Source organism: Solanum stenotomum, unplaced genomic scaffold (assembly GCF_019186545.1).
Source record: "Solanum stenotomum isolate F172 unplaced genomic scaffold, ASM1918654v1 scaffold21218, whole genome shotgun sequence".
NCBI classification, from domain to species: domain Eukaryota; kingdom Viridiplantae; phylum Streptophyta; class Magnoliopsida; order Solanales; family Solanaceae; genus Solanum; species Solanum stenotomum.
The window spans coordinates 103,781-130,287 of record NW_026026429.1 but is presented as its reverse complement, the minus strand read 5'-3'; the positions used below and the strand labels follow the sequence as shown (position 1 = coordinate 130,287).

The 26,507-nt window shown below is 34.4% G+C and overlaps 2 protein-coding genes and 2 pseudogenes across 2 annotated transcripts; 3 read left to right on the top strand and 1 right to left on the bottom strand.

Annotated features, from left to right (window-relative positions):
- The window catches only part of LOC125850947 (putative late blight resistance protein homolog R1A-3), a 99,530-nt pseudogene extending 76,007 nt beyond the window's left edge, over window positions 1-23,523 (top strand).
- On the bottom strand, window positions 17,009-17,837 carry LOC125850945 (uncharacterized). Its single transcript, XM_049530767.1, has one exon. It carries the CDS (start codon window positions 17,553-17,555, stop codon window positions 17,073-17,075), a length of 483 nt encoding a protein of 160 aa, XP_049386724.1. The 5' UTR covers window positions 17,556-17,837; the 3' UTR covers window positions 17,009-17,072.
- Window positions 20,179-23,049, top strand: LOC125850938 (putative late blight resistance protein homolog R1A-10). The gene has a single exon (XM_049530760.1). It carries the CDS (start codon window positions 20,317-20,319, stop codon window positions 23,047-23,049), a length of 2,733 nt encoding a protein of 910 aa, XP_049386717.1. The 5' UTR covers window positions 20,179-20,316.
- Window positions 23,524-25,568: 2,045 nt separating the features above from the next.
- Window positions 25,569-26,277, top strand: LOC125850943 (E3 ubiquitin-protein ligase RMA1H1-like; annotated as a pseudogene).
- The last annotated feature ends 230 nt before the right edge of the window (window positions 26,278-26,507 follow it).

The window sequence follows — 26,507 nt, the reverse complement described above, 5'->3', positions numbered from 1 at the left end:
TTATATTAAGTTCAGTTATTCTTGAGTTGTACAGAGCCAAGGTAAGTTCTCTTTTGTATCCCTTTTCAAGCTTAAGTTGTTTTTAGCGGTCCAGCTCGCATACTCGTACATTCCATGTACTGATGCCAGTTGGCCTGCATCGTTTTATGATGCAGACGCAGGTACCCAGGATCAGCATTCTGCACGCCGTTGATCCAGTGAGCACTCTAGAGTCAGGGGTGAGCCTCATTGCTTCCAGAGGGCTCAGTTATTTTGTTCTCTTAGTTTTGTTTATTAGGGTGTTGCGGGGTCTGTCCCAACATCCATCTAAGTATTTTAGAGGCTTCATAGACAGTCAGTCAGTTAGTTTTGAGTCTCTTATCTATGTATATATGTAAGTATTCTATTTTGAGACTCGAGTTGCCTTTTTGGCCAGATATGTATCATTTAAGTTGTTTATGTCTCTGCATAGCATTGAGTTATTCTGTTGAGTAGGTTTCCGCTGAGTTAAGAAAGCCAGGCCAAGGGTTCGCTTGGGGCCAGCAATGGTCTCCGAGTGCCGGTCCCGCCCAGGGTGTAGGCTCGGGGCGTGACACTTGTGATCAGTAAATATATCAACATGCACACCATACAAGTAATGACGCCATATCTTTAAAGCGAACACTACAACATCCAACTCTAAGTCATGGGTTGGGTAGTTCTTCTCATGAACCTTCAACTGTCTAAAGGCATAAGTTACAACCTTGCCATTCTGTATTAAGACACAACCTAAACCAACTCTAGATGCATCACAATACACCACAAAACCTTGAGTACCTTCTGGTAACGTCAAAACTAGAGCAGTAATCAACCTCTTTTTCAATTCCTGAAAGCTTTTCTCACATGCTTCAGACCATTGAAATTTCACTGTCTTTTGAGTCAACTTTGTCAAAGGAGATGCAATAGACTAGAACCCCTCAACAAACCTTCTATAATAGCCAGTTAAACCCAAGAAACTCCTAATTTCAGTTGGAGATGTGGGTCTAGGCCAATTCTGCACTGCCTCAATTTTTCGAGTATCAACTTTAATTCCATCGCCGGACACAATGTGGCCTAGGAACGCCACAGACTCAAGCCAAAACTCACACTTAGGAACTTGGCATACAACTCTTTATCTTTCAAAGTCGGAAGAACTATTCTGAGATGACTAGCATGATCTTCTTCATTCCTTGAATAAATTAGTATGTCATCAATGAAAACGATAGCAAACATATCTAAATAAGGCTTGAAGATTCTATGCATAAGGTCCATGAATGTTGCCGGTGCATTGGTCAAACCAAAAGACATTACCAAAAACTCATAATGACCGTATCTGGTTCTGAAGGCTGTCTTTGGAATACCACATTCTCTTACTCTTAACTGATGATAACCTGATCTGAGGTCAATTTTTGAGAAACAGGAAGCACCCTGAAGCTGGTCGAAAAGATCATCAATCCGCGGAAGAGGATACTTATTCTTGATGGTAACCTTGTTCAACTGGCGGTAGTCTATACACATCCTGAGGGAACCATCTTTCTTTCTCACAAACAAGACCGGAGCACCCCAAGGTGAGACACTCAGTCGAATGAAACCCCTTTCTAGGAGATCTTTCAACTGCTCTTTCAACACTTTCAACTCTGCTGGTGCCATTCTATTTGGCGGAATAGAGATAGGATGAGTACCTGGAATGAGGTCTATGCCGAACTCTATTTCTCTCTCAGGAGAAATTCCGGGTAGATCATAAGGAAAAACTTCTGGAAACTCTCTTACTATAGGAAATGACTGAATATGAGGTATCTCAACACTAGAGTCATTAACTCGGACTAAGTGATAGACAAAACCCTTCGAAACTAACTTTCTTGCCTTGAGGTACGAAATGAAACGACCCTTAGACAAAACTGAACTGCTACTCCACTCTATGACTGGCTCATTCGGAAACTGAAACTTGACCACTCGAGTTCTACAATCTATCGATGCATAACAAGCATGAAGCCAATCCATACCTAGAATGACATCGAAATCTACCATGTCTAACTCAACCAAATCAGCCATGGTGCTTTTGTGATTAATGGAAATAGGACAATCACGATAAACTCTTTCTGCTAGAATAGACTCCCCAACAGGTGTAGAAACACAAAAGGGTTCACAAAGTCTTTCAAGAAGAACCTCAAACTTATTTGCAACATAAGGAGTTACAAAAGATAAATTTGCTCCTGGGTCTAGCAAAGCATACACATTAAAAGCAAAGACTTTGATCATACCAGTGACCACATTCAGAGAGTTATCTTGCTCAAGACGACTGGTGAGTGCATAGAGGCGGTTTGCTCCTCCGCTCGTACTAGAAGTAGCTCCTCTAAGTGTCATCCTGTCTGGGGGAGCAATTAATGAAGATTGGGCTTTACTGCCCAAATTTCCACTTCCTTGCTTATTCTTAAGGCACTCCTTCATGAAGTGACCCTCTTGTCCACACTTAAAACAACCTGTCTGACCATCACAACTTTTACCCAGGTAGGTTCTACCACACCTAGCACATGTAGGAAATAAACTACTTCCTTGTGCCACACTACCTGAAGACTGTGCTGGTGTAGCCTTGAAGTCCTTTGAATTCTGGCCATTATGTTCCCCTCTGTATCTGGGTGCAGGTGCTCTAGCAGATGATGGAGCAGGTCCATTTTGCCTTTGTTGAAAGGAAGGACGGTTTGAATTACCTTTCTGCTGCCCGGACTCACTATCGGTCTTAGCCTTCTTATTTCTGAACTCTTCTCTGTCCCTTAGCTTCTCTTCCTCAACCTGCTGCATATAAACTATCAACCTTGATATGTCCATGTCCCCGATAAGCATTGCAGCCCTACCTTTCTTGCTCGACAATCGAGACAGCCCAGCAACAAACAAACTCATTATATTCCTCATGTCCGCAACCATCTCCGGAGCATAGCGGGATAGTTGTGTGAACTTCAGACTGTACTCATGAACACTCAACGACTCCTGCTTAAGTGTGAGGAACTTACGAACCTTGGCCTCTCTCAATTCTCGAGGAAAGAAATGCCCCAAGAAAGCTTCTTCAAAACGGCCCCAACTCACAGGTGGTGCATTCTCAATTCTGCCCCCCTTTCCATTGGTCGAACCAAGTTCTAGCAACACACTTTAATTGATACGTTGCTAGTTCAACTCTCTCAGTATCTGCCATATGCATCACCTCAAAAATCTTCTTCAACTCATCAATGAAGTTTTCTGGATCCTCAGTAATGCTCGAACCTATGAAACTCTGAGGATTCATCCCCAAGAACTCACGAATCCTTGAAGTGTCAGCTCCTTCATGTCGAGCTCCCCTTTGCTGACCAATCTAATTAGTTATTGCTTGACTCAAAATTCTAATTGCCTCTCTGAACTCGACATTAGAAACTTCCCCTTGATGTTGCACTCCAGGGCCATAAGGTAACTCTTGCTCATCAACATAACGTTTAGGAAGACGCCCTCTGCCAACTCTTCGTGGAGGCATGATTATCTGAAACACGAACAAGCATGAATTAGAAAGAAACTTTTTAGAGATAAACTCTAAAACACGAAATGAGCGTGAAAGAAGTGAGAAATTTTCCTAAATGTTGCAGCCTCCTAATTATAGATGTGGCGCGCTTCACACCGATAACTAGGACTCTACAGACACGGCTTCATAGACTCCTTAGGACTCTTGAACTCTGTGCTCTGATACCAAGTTTGTCACGCCCCGAGCCTACACCTTGGGCGAGACCGGCACCCGGAGACCATTGATGGCCCCAAGCGAACCCTTGGTCTGGCTTTCTTAACTCAGCGGAAACCTAACTCAACAAAATAACTCAATGCCATGAAAAGACATAAAACAACTTAACTGATAAAATCTGGTCTAAAAGGGCAACTCGAGTCTCAAAATAGAATATTTGCATATATACATAGATTAGAGACTCAAAACTAACTGACTGACTGTCTATGAAGCCTCTAAAATACTGAGATGGATGTTAGGACATACCTCGCAACATCCTAATAAAACAAAACTAGGAACACAAAAATATATGAGTCCTCCGGAAAGCAAGGAGGCTCACCACTGACTCTGGAGTGCTCAGCTGGATCAACGGCGTGCTGGGTGCTGATCCTGGGTACCTGCGTCTGCATCATAAGACGATGCAGGCCAACTGGCATCAGTACATAGAATGTACGAGTATGCGAGCTGGGAAGCTAAACAACCACTTAAGCTTGAAAAGAGTAAAAAGGAACTCTTACCTTGGCTCTGTACGACTTATGAGTAAAAGAACTCAAATGTAAAGCAATAAGACATATGCAATACATATAAAGCTTGTAAAACAATGTAAACAACTTAGTTCGTTAAGGATAAAACGATAACAAACTCAACTTTACTTATATAAAAGTAATATAACTTTTGTGGGAGGTTCTTTAACCGACAACCACCACTATGAGCCTTAGTGATGATACAATGTTTTACCTCATGTTGCCCAAGGACCATCCTATACCTTGCCGTGATATATGACCTTACTTTACTTAGTGGATCCACTAGCTTAATCTTACGTGATCATCTAAAAAGAATGATACATCAAGTCACATGTTGGCGCATGGTTCTTATGGAGAGTTGAGTTAATATGAACTCGTGTCCCCAATTTGGTGCTCAATACTACTCCCAAAAATACTTTGGCTCATAAGTGTTTTAAACACATCTTTCTTTAATTGAGATAATTACTCAAAACTTAGCCCAAAGGCTCTTTTGGAAATCATAGTTCCTTTCTTACTTCAAATGTAAAAATATTTATAAACTTCTTTGGGAATACTTAGTTCTCTAATAACTTTTGAGAAATGGACTCAACTTTATGCTCTTGACTTAACTTAGAACTCTATACTCTTTACTTAATTTGAAACTCTATACTCTTTACTTAAATTGAAACTTGAGCCTTGGACAAAGTTAAAATGTTCAATAAAGACTCTTGATAAAAAAACTTTAAAGACTTGCTTCTTAACTTTTAAACTAGACTCTAACTTCACTTGATTTGGATCCTAACTTTCTTGAATTGAATTATGGATTCAAGAGTAATGATTTGGGTTTGGAAGGACCCCATGACGTTTTGGAATAATTTAGGACAGCTAAACTTAAGAAAAATTACGAAATTAAATTTTGAAAACAGTGGAGTCCGCGTCCTGTCCGCGACGCGGAGAAGATTTGTTCACAGAGGGAACAAGTCTGCGACGCAGACTTGTTTTATGCAAGCTGCCCGACTTTTCTCCTTCATGTTGCCAACTCTAAACCCTCTTAACTTCAAAGGTTCCTGCAGCAAACACTTGGGATCATAAACCCCTCAACATACAGTGGATTTCAACTCAAAACACAACTGGAAACATGTACTAAACCAGCAAGAAACTTCAACAACACAACGACAAGAATTCAGCAATCACTACCCAACAACTAGAACAACACAACCAATCTTTTCTCGAAAATAAAACGAGTTTGGCGTGTGGGGGAACGAACCAATCCAACACTATGAACTCACATACCTTAATAGGGATTACCCACGACGAAAACAATGACGATCTTGACGAAATTCTTGCTTCTTCTTCTCTTTCTCCTCTTCTTTCTCTCTTCTCTCCAAAACCCTAACTCTCACTTTTAAAAAGGGAAAATTGATTTAAAATCAGTCTAACACCTCAATATAACCAAAAGAATTGGCTAGGGAAAAGACCAAAATACCCTTAAAATTTTCGGACTAAACTGCCCTGTGAGACTGTGCCAACAGCCCAACTTCCAAAGGGCATAACTCACTCATACGAACTCGAAATCGAGTAAACTCAGCGGCGTTGGAAAGATAATTCCAAGGGATTTCTATTCATAACTGGAAATTTGCCTAAATCATTCTGAGCAAGGAGTTATGACTGTTTGAATTTGACAAAAAAAAACTCATTTTTTTCCCATACTTAACTAAATTTCCAGATTCTGACTTCTTCAAAAAAATGACTAATTCCAATTATAAACTTCTTCATAGTTATTTCAAATTGCACGATGTTATAGTATTAATTGGAACAACTGACTTTACCCAATATTTATAACAAGAAGTGAAAAATAAAATTATAAATACTTACCAAGAGAGATTATATTTAAGGTTACAGCTTGTGTCAAGAGTTCAAAACAATGTAAATCTGATGAATTGACATCGATTATCATCATGTCAATTTTTTTCTTTTCTTTGGAGAGCATTGACATTGCTGCAGGAGTTGTAGCTGTCGTAACTGTATATATCCATACACTTTAAAGTTAGTGAAGAACATGAAAAAAATATTATACACAAAATTATCATTTGGATATGTTTATTTAATTTCTCATTCAAATTCAATTATGAAATTTCATATTATGTTGCTATACTTTAATTTATGAAATAACACATATTAATCAACTTATATCGTAAACGGTGTGTGCAATCTTACTAATATATAATATCACTTTAGAGTAAATAACTGTAGGAATATAAAATAGAGAAGATTCTATAGGAATATAATTCTAAAGAATATATTCTAATTTATTCTTTGACTTGTTGAAAACAAATAAACACTGAATATATATATATATATATATATAGATAGATTAAATACTAGCAAGATATAATAGGATAAAAAGTTTTAAGATAAATTTATGTAAAAAGTTTTAAGGTAATTTTATTTCATAAATAAGTAACGAGAGTTTAGAAGATTTAACAAATTATTAGAAAGGAGTTACCAAAAAAATTATGTTAAAAATATTTAACATAGCTTGAATAAGGAGCAATCGATATTAAATACTAACAAAGTAATTGAAAATGAAACAAAAATAAATGAGGAAAAGTCACATGAAAAAAAAATTATTTTCTTGTCTACATCTAATAAAAGACAAAAAAAAAAAAATAGAAGAAAAAAATCATGAAAATCACATGTCCCTATTTATTTGTTTGTCTACATCGAATAAAAGACAAAAAAAGTCATCTCAGACAATAATGAAAAAAAAATAGAAGAAAAAAATCATGAAAATCACATGTCCCTATTTATTTGTTTGTCTACATCGAATAAAAGACAAAAAAAGTCATCTCAGACAATAATGATAGCCAAATCATCTCTTATCATGTCTTTATCTCGCTCTTCTCTTCAATCTCTTACTCTTATTTTGTGCCTCAATCATCCAAGTGAATGTGTTTTCTTTCTAAAACAATATATAGATTTTTAAAAATCAAAGATCTATGATTTCAAAATTATTTATGAGGGACCTAATTATTTTCTCCTCCAACACGATGTCACTCTAGGCCCGATTGACAAAGAATAAGTTTCCTTTTTATTTTTTGTACAAAAAAGTCAAGTGTGAAATAATTAATATTAACATAAACTTAAACTATCTCCTTTATGGAAAAATATCCGATAAAATTAGAACAACACATACTTTAACATAAAATTATTGAACCTCTTTGAAAAATTACACAATCCTTATGGAGAAAGCTAATCAAGTCAGTGACATGGTTACAACAAAAACAAAAATGAAGAATCTAATTTAATTCCTTATAATCATACAAATTCATTTATTAACTTGTAACACAACATACACAAGCATAGAANTAAAAGTTAAAACACCTAACGATACAAACTAAATATGAAAACCTCAACACTAGACGTTGATTTACCAAAAAATTTAACTTCAATTGGTAAATTTACCAACTATTCAAATATAAGTTAGTAGTTAATAATTTACCAATAAATTTTATCACAGTTGGTAATAATTACTATTCAACTAAACATTCATATGTAATATTACCAACTAATAATTAATATGTTGGTAAATTTTACCAATGGATTAATGATCTGTTGGTATATTACCAACTATTTTAATGATGTTAGTAATTTGCTAACTACAATCTTTATTCGTCGGCAAAATTTCCAACTAATTGGATATTGGTTGCAAGTTTACCAACAAATTACATTTCGTTACTAATTTACGAACGCATTTATATTTGGTTGGTAAATTTAGCAACATAATCTTGCCGTTGGTAAATGTTTGGTTAGTTATTCATTGGTAATATGTTAATAAATTATATAAACAATTTTTTTGTCATATTTACCAACTGATATATACTTCGTTGGTAATATTACCATCAAAAGGTGTGTGTTAGTAATATTTCAGTTGGTAATCCATTGATAGAATGTTGCTAAATTTGGCACCATTTTTTCCCGCCGTATTTACCAACTAAAATACTTAGTTAGTAAGATTTTGGTTAGTAATCTGTTAGAATTTCGTTGTTAAGTTTTAAAATATAATTCAGTTAGAAATATGTTGGTAATTTGTTAGTAGAATACTAACCAACTTAAGTTGTTAGTAAAATAAGTTGGTAATTTGGGTTTTTTTTGTAGTGTCTCCTCTCCTCATTTCTTGTTTTTCTCCTAAAATCAATTTGAAATTCGAATTTCACTTTCTCCCTCCAATCGTGTTTTACTTTTTGCAGGTAACCGCATAAATCGTAGGTGAACCTCTTTTCTTTTTTTCTTTTTCATTTTTCAATTGTATATGTATTGTGCCTGTTAGTGTTTGGATAATTTTTTCTCAAAATTCCCTCATTACTTATTATATATCATTTTTAAAAAATAAAATAAAATGGATGATTCAACTCCATCTAAGAGGATTGCGAGAGGTACGTCATTGCATGTCAAAGTTTTTAATAATCAACCTTCATTTTCACTCGGTTTAACTCAAGATTTTGGAGTCAATGCAGGGTCTATGGAAAAATCTAAACAAATTCTACAGGAAAAATCTATTGAAGAATTGAGATCCAAGAAAAAAAATGACCCAATTGCACTCCCAGAAGTCATCAACAATGTTAAGGCAAGCGACATTAAAGTTGTTGAAGGAGGAAGTACGAGGAAAGCCAAAGATAGTGATTCTGAGGAGGTTGTGTCTCCTTCATTAGATCAAGAACATCAAATATTTGCTTAAAACACAATTGTATGTAGATATTTGTATATTTTGTTAGTTATATACAAAATTGTTTGAAATATATGTATATTTTCTGCTTAAATCACAATTGTATTTAGATATTTGTATATTTTGTTAGTTATATACAAAATTGCTTGAAGTATATGTATATTTTTTGCTTAAATCATAATTGTATATATATATTTGTATATTTTGTAAGTTATATACAATAGTATGAATTAAACAATATACAAACCTTACATGATTATATATACAATTAGGTGTTTTACTCGAAAATATATGTAAAAGAAAAATGACTAGGATTTCGAAAAAATCGATTAAACTTATAGTTTAAGAGAAATCGATTTCCAAAAGAATAGAGTCACCACTTAATTTTTTTAGTAAAACTCAAGAAAAAACTTATGATTTTCAAAAGACTCAAACAGATAAAATCAATTGAAAAAGGGTTCGAGTTCAATGTACATTCCGAGAAGGTGTTAGGCCCTCAAAATGTCCGCTAACTTGCGGTTGACCGACGATTTGACTAAAAATGACTTTGACTAACTTTTGAAATTTTAACTAAGTATAAAAGAGCTCATAACGACTTTGACTAATTTTTGAAATTTTAACTAAGTAAAAGAACTCATTTATTTTAACTTATTTTAAAAAAAATTAGCTAAGTAAATGAACTCATTTATTTATTACTATTATTATTTTTATCATTTTATTTATCTTAAGGGGGAATGAACTAAAGGAGAATTTTCTAAAGGGAAATAGTTCATAAAATGTCAACAAGACAAATATTAAAATAAAAACTAAGTAATAAAATATATATACTTTAATTCGAAAAATAAAATGAAATGACCATTCTTGGGAAATTTAATTAGATTAAATCATAAGATAATCAAAACGTTAGTCAAATATAACAAAATAAATAAGAGCAAGGAGAGGAATATCAAATTTGGCCCAAATCTTGGACTTGCTGAAATTTCCTTGGGCTTTTGGCCCCCATTTTCCTTCAAGAAATCTGTGTATACGCATCACGTGTACCATTGTATACGAACCGTGTTTGGGGTCCATACTTCTACGTTTTTCCTTGAACAACAGATATTGACTTATGTCTTATCGTCAAACTTGTATCCTTATTTTTTTTTGCAACCTGTAAATCATATTTCTGGCTGTTACAAGTGTATACAGCAGGTATATCAGCCCTTTTTGGGCCTTTTGAGACCTGCAAAATTAATTTCCAGCCTTCATTGATCGGCTTCCACTTGTACGCCGGTTTCGCAGCTTGCCAAGGGGGCTGACTCGAAGAAAAAAAAAGGTTTGAAGCCTTTATGGCCCATCCGAAATGCAAAGGAGAAGGGAACGTGTCCACAATGGACTCAGCAGGAATTTTCATATGGCAGAGGAAAAAAAGAAATATATTAGTATGAATTCAAATTCCAATGACATGAGAAAAGAACACATTTAAGATTCCACTATAATCAACATGCACCAAAACAAACTATACCAAGTAAGAATCCAGGTGACCTTGCTGAAATGAACTCAAACAAAGGAGAGATTAACGGCACTATGCAACACATACTTGTCTAAATGCAACCTCCGAACAACAACAAAATATACTGAAATCTAATTCATGAATTCACCTAACTTTAAATATCGACAGGAAATGCATTTAGCATACCGAAAAATGATCAACCCGAGCATTTTGGACTCCTTTTCTGCATATACTATATGAATAGACCATGAAATGCAACAAACTTAAATTGCTAATTATCCTACAGTCAGTAGCTTAAGTAGCTTGGAAAGAAAACATTCCTAATACCTTTTCAACTCTTAAAACAACATTTAGGAACAAATATAGCAGGTAGTATTTAGCCCAAAATAAATAATAAATAAATAAAAATCTATAGGAATGAGAGGTCCCCACAAATATGACAAAGAAGGGAACATACGTGACTTAACATTTGAGCAAAATAAGCTAAAGGTCAATTATTCAAACAGCAACCCATTGTTGATTCTAACTCTTTTCTTTTTTTTTATAAAGTGGTCATTCATATTTTCTCAAGCAGCTACAAACAAGCACGAAAATTGACACGATAGCAAGGCAAAACTTTCGAAATAAAAGCCACAAAGAACCCAAGACAAATAAATCGAGTTATAAGATGCACGGTATTAAGGAAATCTCGAGCTAAACTAATGCTATTTTAATCAGCTATACCATTTTAAAAAAAAAAACAAGAAAACATGGAACAAATTTGAGAAGAGCAAAGATGCATTTCATTTTTTTAAACCTAATCCGACAAGTAGAGCTATAACATCAAAGGTTTCCATGAAAGTGAAAAGAGATATGTAAAACTAGGCTGGTGTAAAACCAAATGCCGACCTCCAAACACATGCACAAAAGAAACAGAACTATAGTCGAAAGCAAATCCTCGGAAGAAAAAAACCCAAAAAGAACGAGTATAACTTAACATTTGGAAAGAATAGTATTGATATTCAAGCATAATATAAGAGACATGAACCCCTTTTTAAACAACCAACGAAATTATTATTATAAACATTTAGCTTCAAGTTAGAATAAGCAGACGACAAATACACTCAACCAAAATTATGGAAATATGCTGAAAATGAGGAGGAATAAAAGCCAAATAAACAGTTACACATTCGCAATGCAAAATAGGACGGCCATCAAGAAGAAAATAACCACTTATGCCTACCGAACAGCAGCTACAACAACATACAATTTGTACGGAAGATTTTTCCTCATCTCAAAGGAAGAACAGAGAACATTAGCAGTAATAAAGTGAATGGAACTTTCAATATTCAAGATGCTAAAGCGAAAAGAACATAGATTCGACGATGTTCGAGGAGCAGGCTCAAGAAAAGAAATACAACAAAATAAAACTTTAATGGCTCTCCGGAACTTGACCCCATATTAGGACTAACTGATGGAAACAATTAAGTGTACATTTAATACGTTAAAAACATCATCAATCCTATGAAAAATAACAACGAACAATCACAGAACAGATGCTTCCAAACACCAGAATATTACTTTGAAACGGATGAGGAGATGAGGAGAGTATTATATAAGGACGTTACCTTTTTCCGGGCAGCGAATTGAAGACAGACGAGCTGAGCGAAATAAAGGGGATGGGGTCGGTTGGTGCTGCTCTACGTGTATGTTTGGATCACTGGGAATTGTTGTATGCTGTAATAGGAATTGGAGGGTGGGTATGGACTGCTGGAGTTGATTGGCTGGAAATAATTGTACGCTGATGGAAAAATGAGCTTGGGTGTTGCTGAAAATGTAATCAAGGATAAAGGCCCCTTGGTGATTATTTAAATAAGCTAGAGGTAAGGTTAGAGAATGGTTAAAATTGCAATATCAAGAAGGGCTAAATGGATTACGATTATAACCATTCAGAGTTAAAACTTAGCCAAATTGGGATTAATTGGTGAATTCGGCCAAAGTCTAAATAAGATGAATTGTTATTAATTAATTAACAAGCTTCTTAATCTTAACAAAAATAAATTAAACAATTTAATTATAAACTAATTAATTCAAATAACTCAAAATCATAACTTTAATTTATACTAAACTAAATTAATAACATAGTTAATTTTAAAAAATGCAAAATATTTCAAGATGATTTCCAAATGTTAATAATGCACGTTGATTATATAATTAATTATGTAAAAACCATCAATTATCTAAAATATTATAAAGCCAACTAAATCGCTTCAAAAATCTTTTAAAAAAATATTTAAATTTTATAAACTAATAACTCCAAATCATTTGAAATCTAAGAAGCTCGAGAATTAATATATATTGTGGAGGTCCAAAAATGGGTGTCAACATTAGGTTACACCAAAAATTATCAAATTAAAGCACACCTCTTTTTATTGAATCATATATAATTCATATATATAATTGTCATAGTAATTTTATACAACTACTTACAGTTATATATGGTATAAGAATTGTATACAATTACTTACATATATACAATATTACCAATTAAACAATATACAAATCGTATAACTTATATATACAGTAAAATTACAACAACAACAAAAATTATCAAATTAAAGCACACCATTGTTGTCGAATCATATACACTTCATATATACAAATTGTGACATTCAATTTTTTGAACAAAAAATTGGAATTGAATTGTTAATATAAAATTTATCTAATATTGTATAAACAAAATTAAATTATTGCGAACCATTAGAATGAACAAAACAAAAATAATTCGTTTTCCAAAAATTCAATTATATACTATACAAATCAATTGTATACTTTCTTGCCGTTCAAAACATGAAGTTTCCTTGAAAGAAACGCTTACCTGGTGTTGAATATACAAGAATATTGATTAATTGTATGCTTCAGTCGTTTGAGGAAACCAGTTGTTATGGTGTTTCTATTGCTATAGAACTCTTTTTTGGAAAAATATTTGATTTTGAACGATTAGCTTGAATCATGGAATTATGTAAATTTTTTGTTACCGTATTTAGCGCTCATGTATCCATTTATTAAAAAAAATATTGTATAAATTATTTTTAAAAAAAACATTATATACAAAATTAATGCTTCATAGCAAACTAAACTACCCATTGAATGTAATTACTAAACTATATCTATAGAGCGTTATTTCATTAAATACGTTTGCCATATATGAAATTTTCCCTTAAGAGATCCTACACCTTATATATAGCTTCTCAAATGTGGAAATTCAATCTCACACCCAACAATCTTTCCCTAAGACTAAGTTTCATGGCCCAATATCACAATGATCCACGAGTCAATTCATGAGATTCACAATGTGCGTCACCCACATCGTCTAAGTATTTTATGGCAATCAAGCCCTACAATTAGCTTCTCTTCTTTATATATATATGTGTGTGTGTGTGCGCGCGCATCTCTAATTAATCTCGTAAAGGGATTAATGGGCCAATTTAAAAGAATTAGGCAATTTTTTCAGTTTTTCGTGTGTGTTAATCCATAAATATTTTGGTGATATGGTTTCTGAATGATTTCTTTTGGCGAAAATTATATGGAACCCTTCGTAGGGAGTTAGTCTCACAATTTTTAGAGTCCATTTTGGGTATTCAAGGGCTAATTTATAGGAAATAGGTGATCTTCTCAGTTTGTCTATATTAGCCCATTAATATTTTGGTGATATATCTTTCGAATAATTTCTTTGTGAAATCTTTACGGAACCCTCCATAGGGAGTTAGTGGAGCAATACGTATAGTCTCACAATTTTAGAATTCCAATTTACAAGAATTAGGCGACTTTCTTAGTGTTTTGTGCGTGTTAGACCATTAATATTTTGGTGATATGACTTTCAGACGATTTCTTTGCTACACATTTACAAAACCCTCTGTAGGGAGTCGGTGGAGCAGTATGTACAGTTTCACAACTTTTAGAGTCCATTTTAGGCATTTAGGGGCCAATTTAAAGAAATTAGATCATTTTCTCAATTTTTCGTGTGTGTTAGCCATTCATATATTAATGATATGACTTATGAACGATTTCTAATCGAAACTTTACAGAACCCTCAGTAGGGAGTTGGGGGAGCAATACGTACAGTCTGACAATTTTTAGAGTCCATTTTGGGCATTTAAGGGACAATTTACAGGAATTAGGCGATTTTCTCAATAGTTTTTCATGTGTTAGCCCATCAATATTTTGTTGATTTGACTTTTAGAGTCTAAACTTCTCTTGTATATTAAGAGATATTTATGCTTGGTTAATTGAATCGAACTAGGAATAGAGAAATTCCTACTTGGATCTTAATATTTCTCTCTCTTTGATTTGGAAAATTCTACTAAGTAGCTTTCAATGGAATTAAAATCATCAATCTCTTGTATGTAAGAAACATACTTCTATGGGAAAATGGCCTGATTTACCCCTCAACTTTATGATTTGGAGCTGATATACCCTCCGTTTATAAAATGGTTCATATATGCCCCTGCCGTTATAGAAATGGCCCATATATGCCCTTTTATTTAACAGACCAATATTTAATAAATTAAAATTTCATTTTTTTTATGCTTTAATTTGAGAAAATGCCACATGGCTCTTAAAATACCCCACCCAATAACTTTTCACCAACCTGACCCAATTGAAAACAAGAAAACCCCACCCACTTAAATAAACTTTAACCCATTTAATTCTATGGTCTCCACTCTCCACGCTCAACAAGAAAAAAAATCAAAATGTTGTTAGGTTTCAGTGAGCTCTAAATTGGCGTCAATCAGTCTCAATATCGTTCAAAATCTTATGTAAGTTTCGATTACTTTCTTCCCTTTTCTTTTAAGGACCTTTGGTGTTAGAATTATAGGGTAAATTTGTTCTTGATATTCTTTGCTTGAAGTGATATTCTTATGTGTTTTATTTTGTCCATTTAATGATGCAGGAAATGGCATATTGAATTGGTTAAATTGTTTCTTTCGATAGGTGTAGACGTTGATTTGCGAAGTGATGTTGATGTTGGAACACCATTAATATGCGTTGTAGACCGCAACCAGGAAGATGCTATTACGGTTTTGCTAAAACACCATGCTAATTTTGATGCTCAAATAGGAGATGATAATATGTGTCCTCTGCTAGCAGTTGCGGCAGCCGATTCTTTTCGTTGTGTGGTAAAGGCAGGGGATACTGTCAGTGATAATTACATGCTAATACATCTTGCAGCTACAAGTGAAAATCAAGAGTCTGCTGAAGTTTTATGGGCCGTCACACCACAGATTCAGAGTGTTCGCAAACGGACTGTGGACGGAGTCATTGCGTTTATGAAATCTTAAAATTTGAGAGAAAAGTTTGAAGTTATTTTACATTCAGTTGCTTAGTTGGGTTCTTTTCTTCACTGAGGCAAAAAGTTTGTAAAATTTGGAAATATAGTAGTACTTTGTAGGATCATATCTTTTCTGGGAATTTAAATGCTAGATTCCAAGGCCATATTATGCGACTAAACTTTTTCATCTCACTTGCAGTTTTGTGACTTATGTGTAATTAACTTTTGGTTCATTGTATTGATTTATGACAACTTTTGATTCACCTTATTTGGTCTTGTGTAGTGATTTTGTCAACTTCTGTATTATTTAGTAATGAAAGAGAATCAAAAGCTCGAGGTAAAATAATAGAGAATCATCAATGACTCCTTGACATTCCACGTTGAATCATCTGTGAGCTATCTACTAGTTCAAAGAAGTTCGTGAACAATGCTAATTTTAGTCGTAATTTAAACAACGCTACCAATCAAAGCCAATAAATTTACTCTCTCGCACAAAATATAATCAACAATAATTACACCAGATGCAGTAGAATATAATTCTCAATTTTTATAAAATTTTCTTAACACAAGTTACCAGCAAAAGAAGATTAACCTTCTGGTGGTTAAACCAACCATGAATATCTATTATATGGTTAGCAACAAAAGGATTTGTTTGGATTTACATCATATAATACTATCCAAAATAACCACCTAATGTCAAAAAATGATCAACCACACAACGACTTCTAAACTAGATCATCATTAGTATCCACGGGCCATTTGCCCTTCATTGCCATTTGTTTCACTCTTTTCTTCTTTACTTCAGCTTGTAACTGATCAGTTGTGACTGCTTTCTTGCCCTTCCAAGTAGTCTTCTTTGGTGAATATGGTAGATCCGAAGGGGTCGAGATTCCTCTTGCATCCCCTTTAAAAACAATCTTCATGCTTCCTATTCCTTCAAATATTCGAGACCTCTTTTCCATCCTTGTTTTTGTCTCAGAAATTACCATTGGTCGCAATGCTGGATCTTCTTCATTCCCGATCTCAGGACCATAGGCAGTTGACTGTTGTGTCTGAAATTGTTGGGGTGAAGCTTCTGTCTCATACTCTATAGTAGAGTTTTTTCCTTCTCGACTCCTCGACTTTTGACTGCTTGCTTTCTTATTTCTTTCATGCCAACTTTCACCGTCTTCATGGTCCTTCAACCCAAAAAAATTGTTGTGATTGACAAAAACGAACACCTTTTAAATAAAAGAAAATATTAAGAGAGATTACCTTATAACATCCCTTAGCATTGTGATTGAAATCACCACACTTGTTGCATCTCATTAGAGTTCCTTTTCTTGACTGCTTCCAGACCTATTTCTCAAACTTGCCTCATCAGTTTCTCTATTTCTTTTCATCTTGGGTCTGCCAACAAGTTTTACCATTTTCGGAGGTTCCATTGCTTGAGCAGGGTCGATTTTCCAGAATTGAGAACCCCTAACTGGTTGGAACTTGTGCTTGTATGTTAACAAATAAGCCTCTTTTCTGTACCAGTAATGAACCTCTTTCAATGGTTCAGTTTTTTTATGCAAAAGTGCCTTGATGATATGGTGACATGGTATTCCACCCAAGTTCCATAATCTACAAGTGCATTTCTTCAACTCCAAATTCACTGTATGTGTGTCCGTGTCTCCATCTTTCACTTCATAACCATAATCTCCATTGAACTCAACTGTACAATTGGTAGCCATTAATCGATAGTCATTGTACAATTTCATAGCTGTTGGACTGATATCATTTTGCCATTTTTCTGCCCATTTTTTCATTTTTCACCAACATATTCATCACCTTCAATCTAATTTCCTCCAACATTTTAATGATTGGTTTTTGTCTAGCTTCAAGTATCCAACTGTTAAAAGACTCGGTGAAGTTATTGTCTACCATTAGATTCTTACATTGAGTATCAAAATATGCCCTACACCATTTAATTACAGGAAAATGAAGAAGATCACTAGTTGAATCTTCATCCACCTTTCCTAACACCTTCAAAGTGTCTTTGAATTTTTCTTCATAGGTACTCCATGCACACCACCACATCAATTTTTTCTCTTCACCACTCCACAATTTCTTGCACCAGTTAGATTCTATATGCCTCACACAGAACCTATGGTGTGCTTCTGGAATGACATTAGCTACAGCATCCAACAGGCCCTAAATATCGAAAAGAAAAAAATGACAGTAAGAAAAAAGATAAAGAAAAGGCAATAAGAAAAAAAAATTTAAAGTTGCATATCAGACATAAATGTCACAATTTCACCATTTTTCAGCTCCAACGAAATCCTCAACAACTGAATAAACCATGTCCATGTTCCTGTGTTTTCCTTTTCCACCACCGCCCAAGCTATTGGGTAAAAATGATTCATTGAGTTTTGCCCAACAGCTACAATAGTTGCCCCTTGGATTTTCCTTTGAGAAATGTTCCATCTAAACCAATTATAGGTCTCAAACTTTTCCATCCATCCTTCAAAGCCTTGAAGCAAATGTACATTCTCAAAAACCTTCTTATGCCTTGTTCAAGTGCATCTTTAGAGATATTAATTACCACATCAGATCCTGGATTTGATTGTCTAAGTTCTTGACCATAAGCTTCAAGCCTATTGTAGTCATCTTTGAAACTGCCTTCCAACTTATCAAGAGCCATTGTTTTGGCTCTTTTTAGTTTGGATCTTGAGACATTCAACTTGAATTTTTTTTCAAGAATTCCTCTCATGTCTTTGATAGGGTATTTTGGATTGTTTTGAACTTCATCCTTAAAATAAATAGCCAAGGTATGATAAGTTGCCAATGGATTAACAAAAGAATCACCTCAAGTATGCTTAGGCATCAATGGTTTAACCTTAAATGTTGCTGATTTTCCATCCTTAGATATGAGAAGAGTAAAGGGACAACCATCATAATACTCATACCTAATTCTTTTTGTATCACTTTTTTTTGTTTTCAACTTCTTTTTGTTAGCCATAGCATAAAAGCTAACAACCTGCCTAGCTTCTTGAATAGTCTTAAAGGTCATACCCATTTCTAATTCCTTAAACTTTTCAAGTCCATCACTCACAACTCTCTTTTTCATGTTCATAACGTTGAAGCACTTCAACATTATCTTCAACAATATCACAGTTGTTGCCCATTTCATAAAGAGTATCATCCTCCACATCACTATAATCACAATTAGTAGCAGCTTCAACATCCACAAAATAAGATTCAGTATGATATATGATATTTGTGGCAGAAACTCTCAATTCATGAGCATCTACAGCATAAAAATTTATTACCTTGAAATCTTTTGAAAATAAGTATTGAAGAGTCTTAATTCCATCATTATCTTCAATTACATAATAAGTACCAGATGGACTAGTGACCAACAATTGTTAAACTTCCTTAAATCCAAATTTGGAAGTAAAAACTTCACACAAATCATCATAACAAACTAAACAAGTATTATAATACCAGGTGTGCTGAAATTTTATATTGTATCCCAGCTTTGGGGAAATTACCCAATTGCCCCCATTGTTGAAAACAATATCCACTTCTTCAATCATCCTTCAAAATGACACCTGCAACAAGCAAATAAATTAGACATAGGGACCACCTTAGCATTTAACACCAACCAACTGAAAAATGAATTTTAAAATACTAAAGAGACAATAACTATTTGGGGACCAACAAAGATTCCATCTTTGCATACAAAGAGATAAACTCATGTGAAAGTAAGAAAATAAATCTTCCATGGACAGAATGTCAAGGGAAAAAAGCACATAGGTAAACTCAGTTACACTTTTCTCACATTTTATCCTATATTTTTAACACCAAAGATCCTTAAAAGTAATGGAAGAAAATAATCAAAACTTACCTAAGATTTTGAACAATATTGAGACTGATTTTCACCAGTTTAGAGCTCACTGAAACCCTAACAAGTTTTTGATTTTTTTTCATGTCAAGCGTGGAGAGTGGAGACCATAGAATGAAATGGGCTAGGTTTATTTAAGTGGGTGGGGTTTTCTTGTTTCCAATTGGGTCGGGTTGGTGAAAAGTTATTGGGTGGGGTATTTTAAGAGCCACAAGGCATTTTCTCAAATTAAAGCATAAAAAAAATGAATTTTTAATTTATTAAATATTGGTCTGTTAAGTAAAAGGGCATATATGAGCCATTTCTATAACGACAGGGGCATATATGGGCCATTTTTTAAACGAATGGTATATCAGCTCCAAATCATAAAGTTCATGGATAAATTAGGCTCTTTTCCCTACTTATATTCATGAATAAATAAGTGTAGGGTCTAATAATGAATGGTCACAATTTTTTCTACTTTTTCCTGTTAGAATCCTGTCTTTTTTTCTTTTTTTTTTAACTTTGGTCTCTGCTTTTGTCTACATGATGATAAGGTTGGTGGACCTAGCTGGAAATGTGATGGAAATAGCTAGTAAAAGAAAGAACTTTGCATTTTCTGTTTTCTTAAAAACTGAAAAATTACATAACTTGTGGTAATTTGTCCATTTTCATACTGAGAGATATTTCTATTTTTTGGATCTATGGCTTATGCTGCTGTTACTTCCCTTATGAGAACCATACATCAATCAATGGAACTTACTGGATGTGATTTGCAACTGTTTTATGAAAAGCTCGAATCTTTAAGAGCTATTCTGGAGAAATCCTGCAATATAACGGGCGATCATGAGGAGTTAACAATCTTGGAAGTTGAAATCATAGAGGTAGCATACACAACAGAAGATATGGTTGACTTGGAATCAAGAAGTGTTTTTTTAGCACAGAATTTGGAGGAAAGAAGCAGGGCTATGTGGGAGATTTTTTTCGTCTTGGAACAAGCACTAGAATGCATTGATTCCACCGTGAAACAGTGGATGGCAACATCGGACAGCATGAAAGATCTAAAACCACAAACTAGCTCACTTGTCAGTTTACCTGAACGTGCTGTTGAGCAGCCCGAGAATATAATGGTTGGCCGTGAAAATGAATTTGAGATGATGCTGGATCAACTTGCTAGAGGAGGAAGGGAACTAGAAGTTGTCTCAATCGTAGGGATGGGAGGTATCGGCAAAACAACTTTGGCTACAAAACTCTATAGTGATCCTTACATTATGTCTCGATTTGATATTCGTGCAAAAGCAACTGTTTCACAAGAGTATTGTGTGAGAAATGTACTCCAAGGCCTTCTTTCTTCGATAAGTGACGAACCTGATGATCAGCTAGCGGACCAACTGCAAAAGCATCTGAAAGGCAGGAGATACTTGGTAGTCATTGATGACTTATGGACTACAGAAGCTTGGGATGATATAAAACTATGTTTCCCAGACTGTTATAATGGAAGCAGAATACTCCTGACTACTCGGAATGTGGAAGTGGCTGAATATGCTAGTTCAGGTAAGCCTCCTCATCACATGCGCCTCATGAATTTTGACGAAAGTTGGAATTTACTATACAAAAAGATCTTTGAAAAAGAAGGTTCTTATTCTCCTAAATTTGAAAATATTGGGAAACAAATTGCATTAAAATGTGGAGGATTACCTCTAGCAATTACTGTGATTGCTGGACTTCTCTCCAAAATCAGTAAAAAATTGGATGAGTGGCAAAATGTTGCGGAGAATGTAAGTTCGGTGGTAAGCACAGATCTTGAAGCAAAATGCATGAGAGTGTTGGCTTTGAGTTACCATCACTTGCCTTCTCACCTAAAACCGTGTTTTCTGTATTTTGCAATTTTCGCAGAAGATGAAGAGATTTATGTAAATAAACTTGTTGAGTTATGGCCTGTAGAGGGGTTTTTGAATGAAGAAGAGGGAAAAAGCATAGAAGAGGTGGCAGAAACATGTATAAACGAGCTTGTAGATAGAAGTCTAATTTCTATCCACAATTTGAGTATTGATGGGGAAATAGAGAGTTGTGGAATGCACGATGTGACCCGTGAACTCTGTTTGAGGGAAGCTCGAAACATGAATTTTGTGAATGATTTTGTGAATGTTATCAGAGGAAAGAGTGATCAAAATTCATGTGCACAATCCATTCAGTGTTCCTTTAAGAGTCGAAGTCGGATCAGTATCTATAAGGAGGAAGAATTGGCTTGGTGTCGTAACAGTGAGGCTCATTCTATTATCATGTTGGATGGAGGATTCAATTGCATCACACTGGAATTGTCTTTCAAGCTAGTAAGAGTACTAGATCTTGGTTCGACTACATGCCCAATTTTTCCCAGTGGAGTACTTTCTCTAATTCATTTGAGATACCTATCTTTGTGTTTTAATCCTTGCTTACAGCAGTATCGAGGATCGAAAGAAGCTGTTCCCTCATCAATAATAGACATTCCTCTATCGATATCAAGCCTATGCTATCTGCAAACTTTTAAACTTTACGTTCCATTTACCGGTGATTGTGCTTATCCTTTCATATTACCATCGGTAATTTTGACAATGCCACAATTGAGGAAGTTGTGTATGGGCTGGAATTACTTGCGGAGTCATGAGCCTACAGAGAACAGATTGGTTTTGAAAAGTTTGCAATGCCTCAATCAATTGAATCCTCGGTATTGTACAGGGTCTATTTTTAGACTATTTCCCAATTTAAAGAAGTTGCAAGTATTTGGCATCCCAGAGGACTTTCGCAATCGCAAGGACCTGTATGATTTTCGCTACTTATATCAGCTCGAGAAATTGGAATTTGGTATTTTTTATCCATTTGCTGCTTGCTCTCTAAAAAACACTGCACCTTCAGGTTCTACTCCGCAAGATCCTCTGAGGTCTCAGACGGAAACATTGCACGAAGAGACTCTTTTCGGGCCAACTGCACCTCCAACTGATGTTCCAACTTTACTCTTACCTCCTCCGGATGCTTTTCCACAAAACCTTAAGAGTTTAACTTTTAGGGGACAATTCTCTTTGGCATGGAAGGATTTGAGCATTGTTGGTAAATTACCCAAACTCGAGGTCCTTAAACTTTCACACAATGCCTTCATAGGCGAGGAGTGGGAAGTAGTTGAGGAAGGGTTTCCTCACTTGAAGTTCTTGTGTCTGGAGAACGTATACATTCGGTACTGGAGAACTAGTAGTGATCACTTTCCGTACCTTGAACGACTTTTTCTTAGAAATTGCTATTATTTGGATTCAATCCCTCGAGATTTTGCAGATATAACCACACTAGCTCTTATTGATATAAATTACTGTCAACAATCTGTTGGGAATTCCGCCAAGCAAATTCAACAGGACATTCAAGACAACTATGGAAGCTCTATCGAGGTCCATACTCGTAATCTTTAGTAAGACATCTTCTTCCTTGATCTACAACAATATTTAACTCATCATTATAGTAAACTTGACAATAATCTGGATAATAGCTTTAGTAAGTCAAATTACACCAATTCAACAAAAGTTCTTGATGCTGTCATTGTGATTGATTCGAATCCTTCCAATATTGTGTAACTTGTTATACTTGCATGTTCATTCTTATACCTGCATGCTCTTTCTTGCTATAATGTTCTCTTGTTCCTTAATTATGGGACATCTAACATATCATTTTCCATTTTTTGCGCCTTTTTTTTTCTGCAGCGAGTAGTTAAGGTGTTCTGAGGACTAGCCAGTTCTCTGAAATAAATGTCAAATCAGAAGCCAAATGTGTGAGTGTTTGTTTTGTTCGTTTTCATTTTTTCTGCGTAAGGTGGCAGGATGATTGCAAATGGCTTGTAATTTAATTGTATATGATCTTTCGTATAGCCATTTGTCAGTGGTTCTTTAGATACTCCAAATTTTATGTACATACATACTGTATAGGCCAGAACAGGCTCCATAACGTGTGGCTTTTGTAATTGGATCATTGTGATTACGGGTTGAATGTCTAATTTTCTAGGCGATTATGATAGTATTTTGTATCTGAATAATAGCTCACTTTTTCTAAGTAATGGAAAAGAAGGTCAAAACGTGCCACTAAAAGACTTGACTAAGACAAAAATGGGTTGTCAAGAACGCAGAGGAGGGTAGGATGGACAGTTGGTCAGATCTAGTATGGATAATACATGGAGGTAGTTGGAGTGGCGGCTCTCCCAAAATTCTCTCATCTTATATCTTTGGATTCGGTCTTATACATATGTGAGGAAGGTAATGAAAAAAATTGGGGTGGAGGATTGCAGTATGGGGAATCAAGAATTCAAATAGTTAGTCAACTAACTGAGCTATTAAGATTTCCAAAAAAAAAAAAGAGAAGGATTCCATGTGACATGAAAGTCTCATATTGCATAGTTTTGAATGAGGGAAAGAAGTGAGGAATCAAATGAACCACCTTCGATGGAAAATTATACTATATATACATATAGTTAAGATTGTTTTTTATCTTTGTATTATTGTAGTCAGCTAATTTGTATGTTTACTTATTCATATTTTGAATAGGCATAATACAGTGTGACGCAATTGAATTGAGGATATAATAGGTAAAAAAAATTGTCCTTTCTTGATTCATCAAAATGGACGAGTAATTAAGAATAATTAAAAAAAATGGATAAATAATTAGAAACAGAGGGAGTAATATGTTATCTTTAGCCTAATAATATCTGATTAACGGCCGCCCCTAATTGATTGGATAGTATAGAATAGACTTGCTTCGAAGTAAACAAAAATATAAAAAGTTGACAAAAGGGTGCTAAATTCGAGACACATGTAGTACTTATAAAATTCATGTGCGGACGCGTTCTTTTGTAGTACTCCCACCGTCCTATTTTATACGTCACATTTTTACTTTACACTTGCATTAAGAAATAATATAATTTATGTGAATCTATGTATATTGTATTGTAATTTTTTTAATTATAATTTTAACCAAATCAATAAAGATATTCAGATGTAAAAGTATATATTATGACTTAACAACAAATTTCTATACGAACCGCGTCTTCCTAAGTTTTGATGCATAATTTCCTAAAACTCATAAATTTCTAAGTGACTATTTCCAGTATTTAAATGAGAACTTATGTTTCGTTATGAATTTTCTTAGTGAATTAGTTTAGTAAAATCAAAATGAAAAAAAACCATGTTTTATAACATAAAATTTTCATTGATTCACGCGGAAAAAAATATATAGTTCTTATAGTGTGAAAACTATTGAACTTATGGGATGTGGAAGTGTGGAAGGTCATCAAGTGGTAGCTCCTTGTACGCAACTAGTGCTACTTTTTATTGACTAAAAGTTATTTTCTAGATTAAGATTCCTATCATGGGGCCTAATATAAGGTCCTAATCATATTTCTAATATGATAAAACTTATGCTTGTTTAAATCAAATAGATAGATAAAAGACGTGTTTGCACAAAACTCCTCTCACTTAACCATGATCCATTAATATTTATTTTTGACTTCATTAAATCACTTAATTATGATGTGTTTGATAGTTCATTTGTCTTAATTTATGTAAAACATTTGTTTTAGTCTTAATATAAAAAGAATATCATTTCTAGGATCGAAAAACTTAAAATTTATTTTTTATCTTTAATACAATACATATTTTAAAAGTCTTCATTTCTTTATTAAATGTTATATCAAATCAAACAGTACCCCATAAATTAAGACTGAGTTGAGTAATATGATATAGTGTTGTTTAATAATGTGTAGGGCCTTTTCTTTTTGGCCATGCTAACATGATGTGATGTTGACAAGTGACAACCTTAACAATCATTGTTTGCAAACTACTATTCTTGTCCTTATAAATACTCACTTCTAATTGTATTAAAAACCTGAATTCTAACCATTCTTCATCTTGCCATTACCAGAATAAATCAATACCAAGAGGCAAATATGGCCTTAGAACAAATTTTTCAACCAAATACCAGAAACTACCTTTGATCAACACGATATTTCCTTTGAAAAATGGAACACAATTGATCTTGATAAACTTGAAGAAAATTCACCTGGAGGTTTCGAGTGCAACATTTGCCTGGATGTTGTACATGATCATGTTGTTACATTATGTGGTCACCTCTATTGTTGGCCTTGCATCTACAAATGGATACATTTTAAGACCATTTCATCAGAGAACATCGATAACCAACAGCCAAATTGCCCTGTTTGTAAAGCTGAAGTCTCACAAAAAACATTGATTCCACTCTATGCTCGAGGTCAAGCTACAAAAACATCTGAAATTAAGGCCCCGAATTTTGGTATAGTCATACCACAAAGACCTCCTAGTCCGAGATGTAGGAGTCATGGACTAATACACAATAATAATATGCCTCCATTATCCCAGCAATCTCATGATCATCATCGAAATTGTACAAATATAGAACATATGCTAAGCCCCGGTGGCATGTCAATAGGGGAAATTGTTTATGCGCGAAGGTTTGGGAACTCATTGAATACTAATTTGTATACATATCCAAGTTCATATAATCTAGCAGGAAGAAACAGTCCAAGGTTAAATAGGCAACTACCACACGCGGATCAATCACTTAGTAGAGTCTGTTTTTTCCTATGTTGTTGTTTAGTGACATGTCTTCTGTTGTTCTAACCACTTGACTATACTGATAACAAGAAGTAATGTAAATGCTTAAAGTAAGAACACATATGTTAACATGGAAACCTCTTTGTTCAAGGGAGGAAAAAACCACGACCTGTTGTTTTCTCAGAACTCCAATAACTTCAAACAACTAGTGAATACAGACTGCGATACTCACAAGGATTAATCTTACACACCTTGTAACACCTCTATTACTGGAGAAGCGGAAGACAAAGAAGATA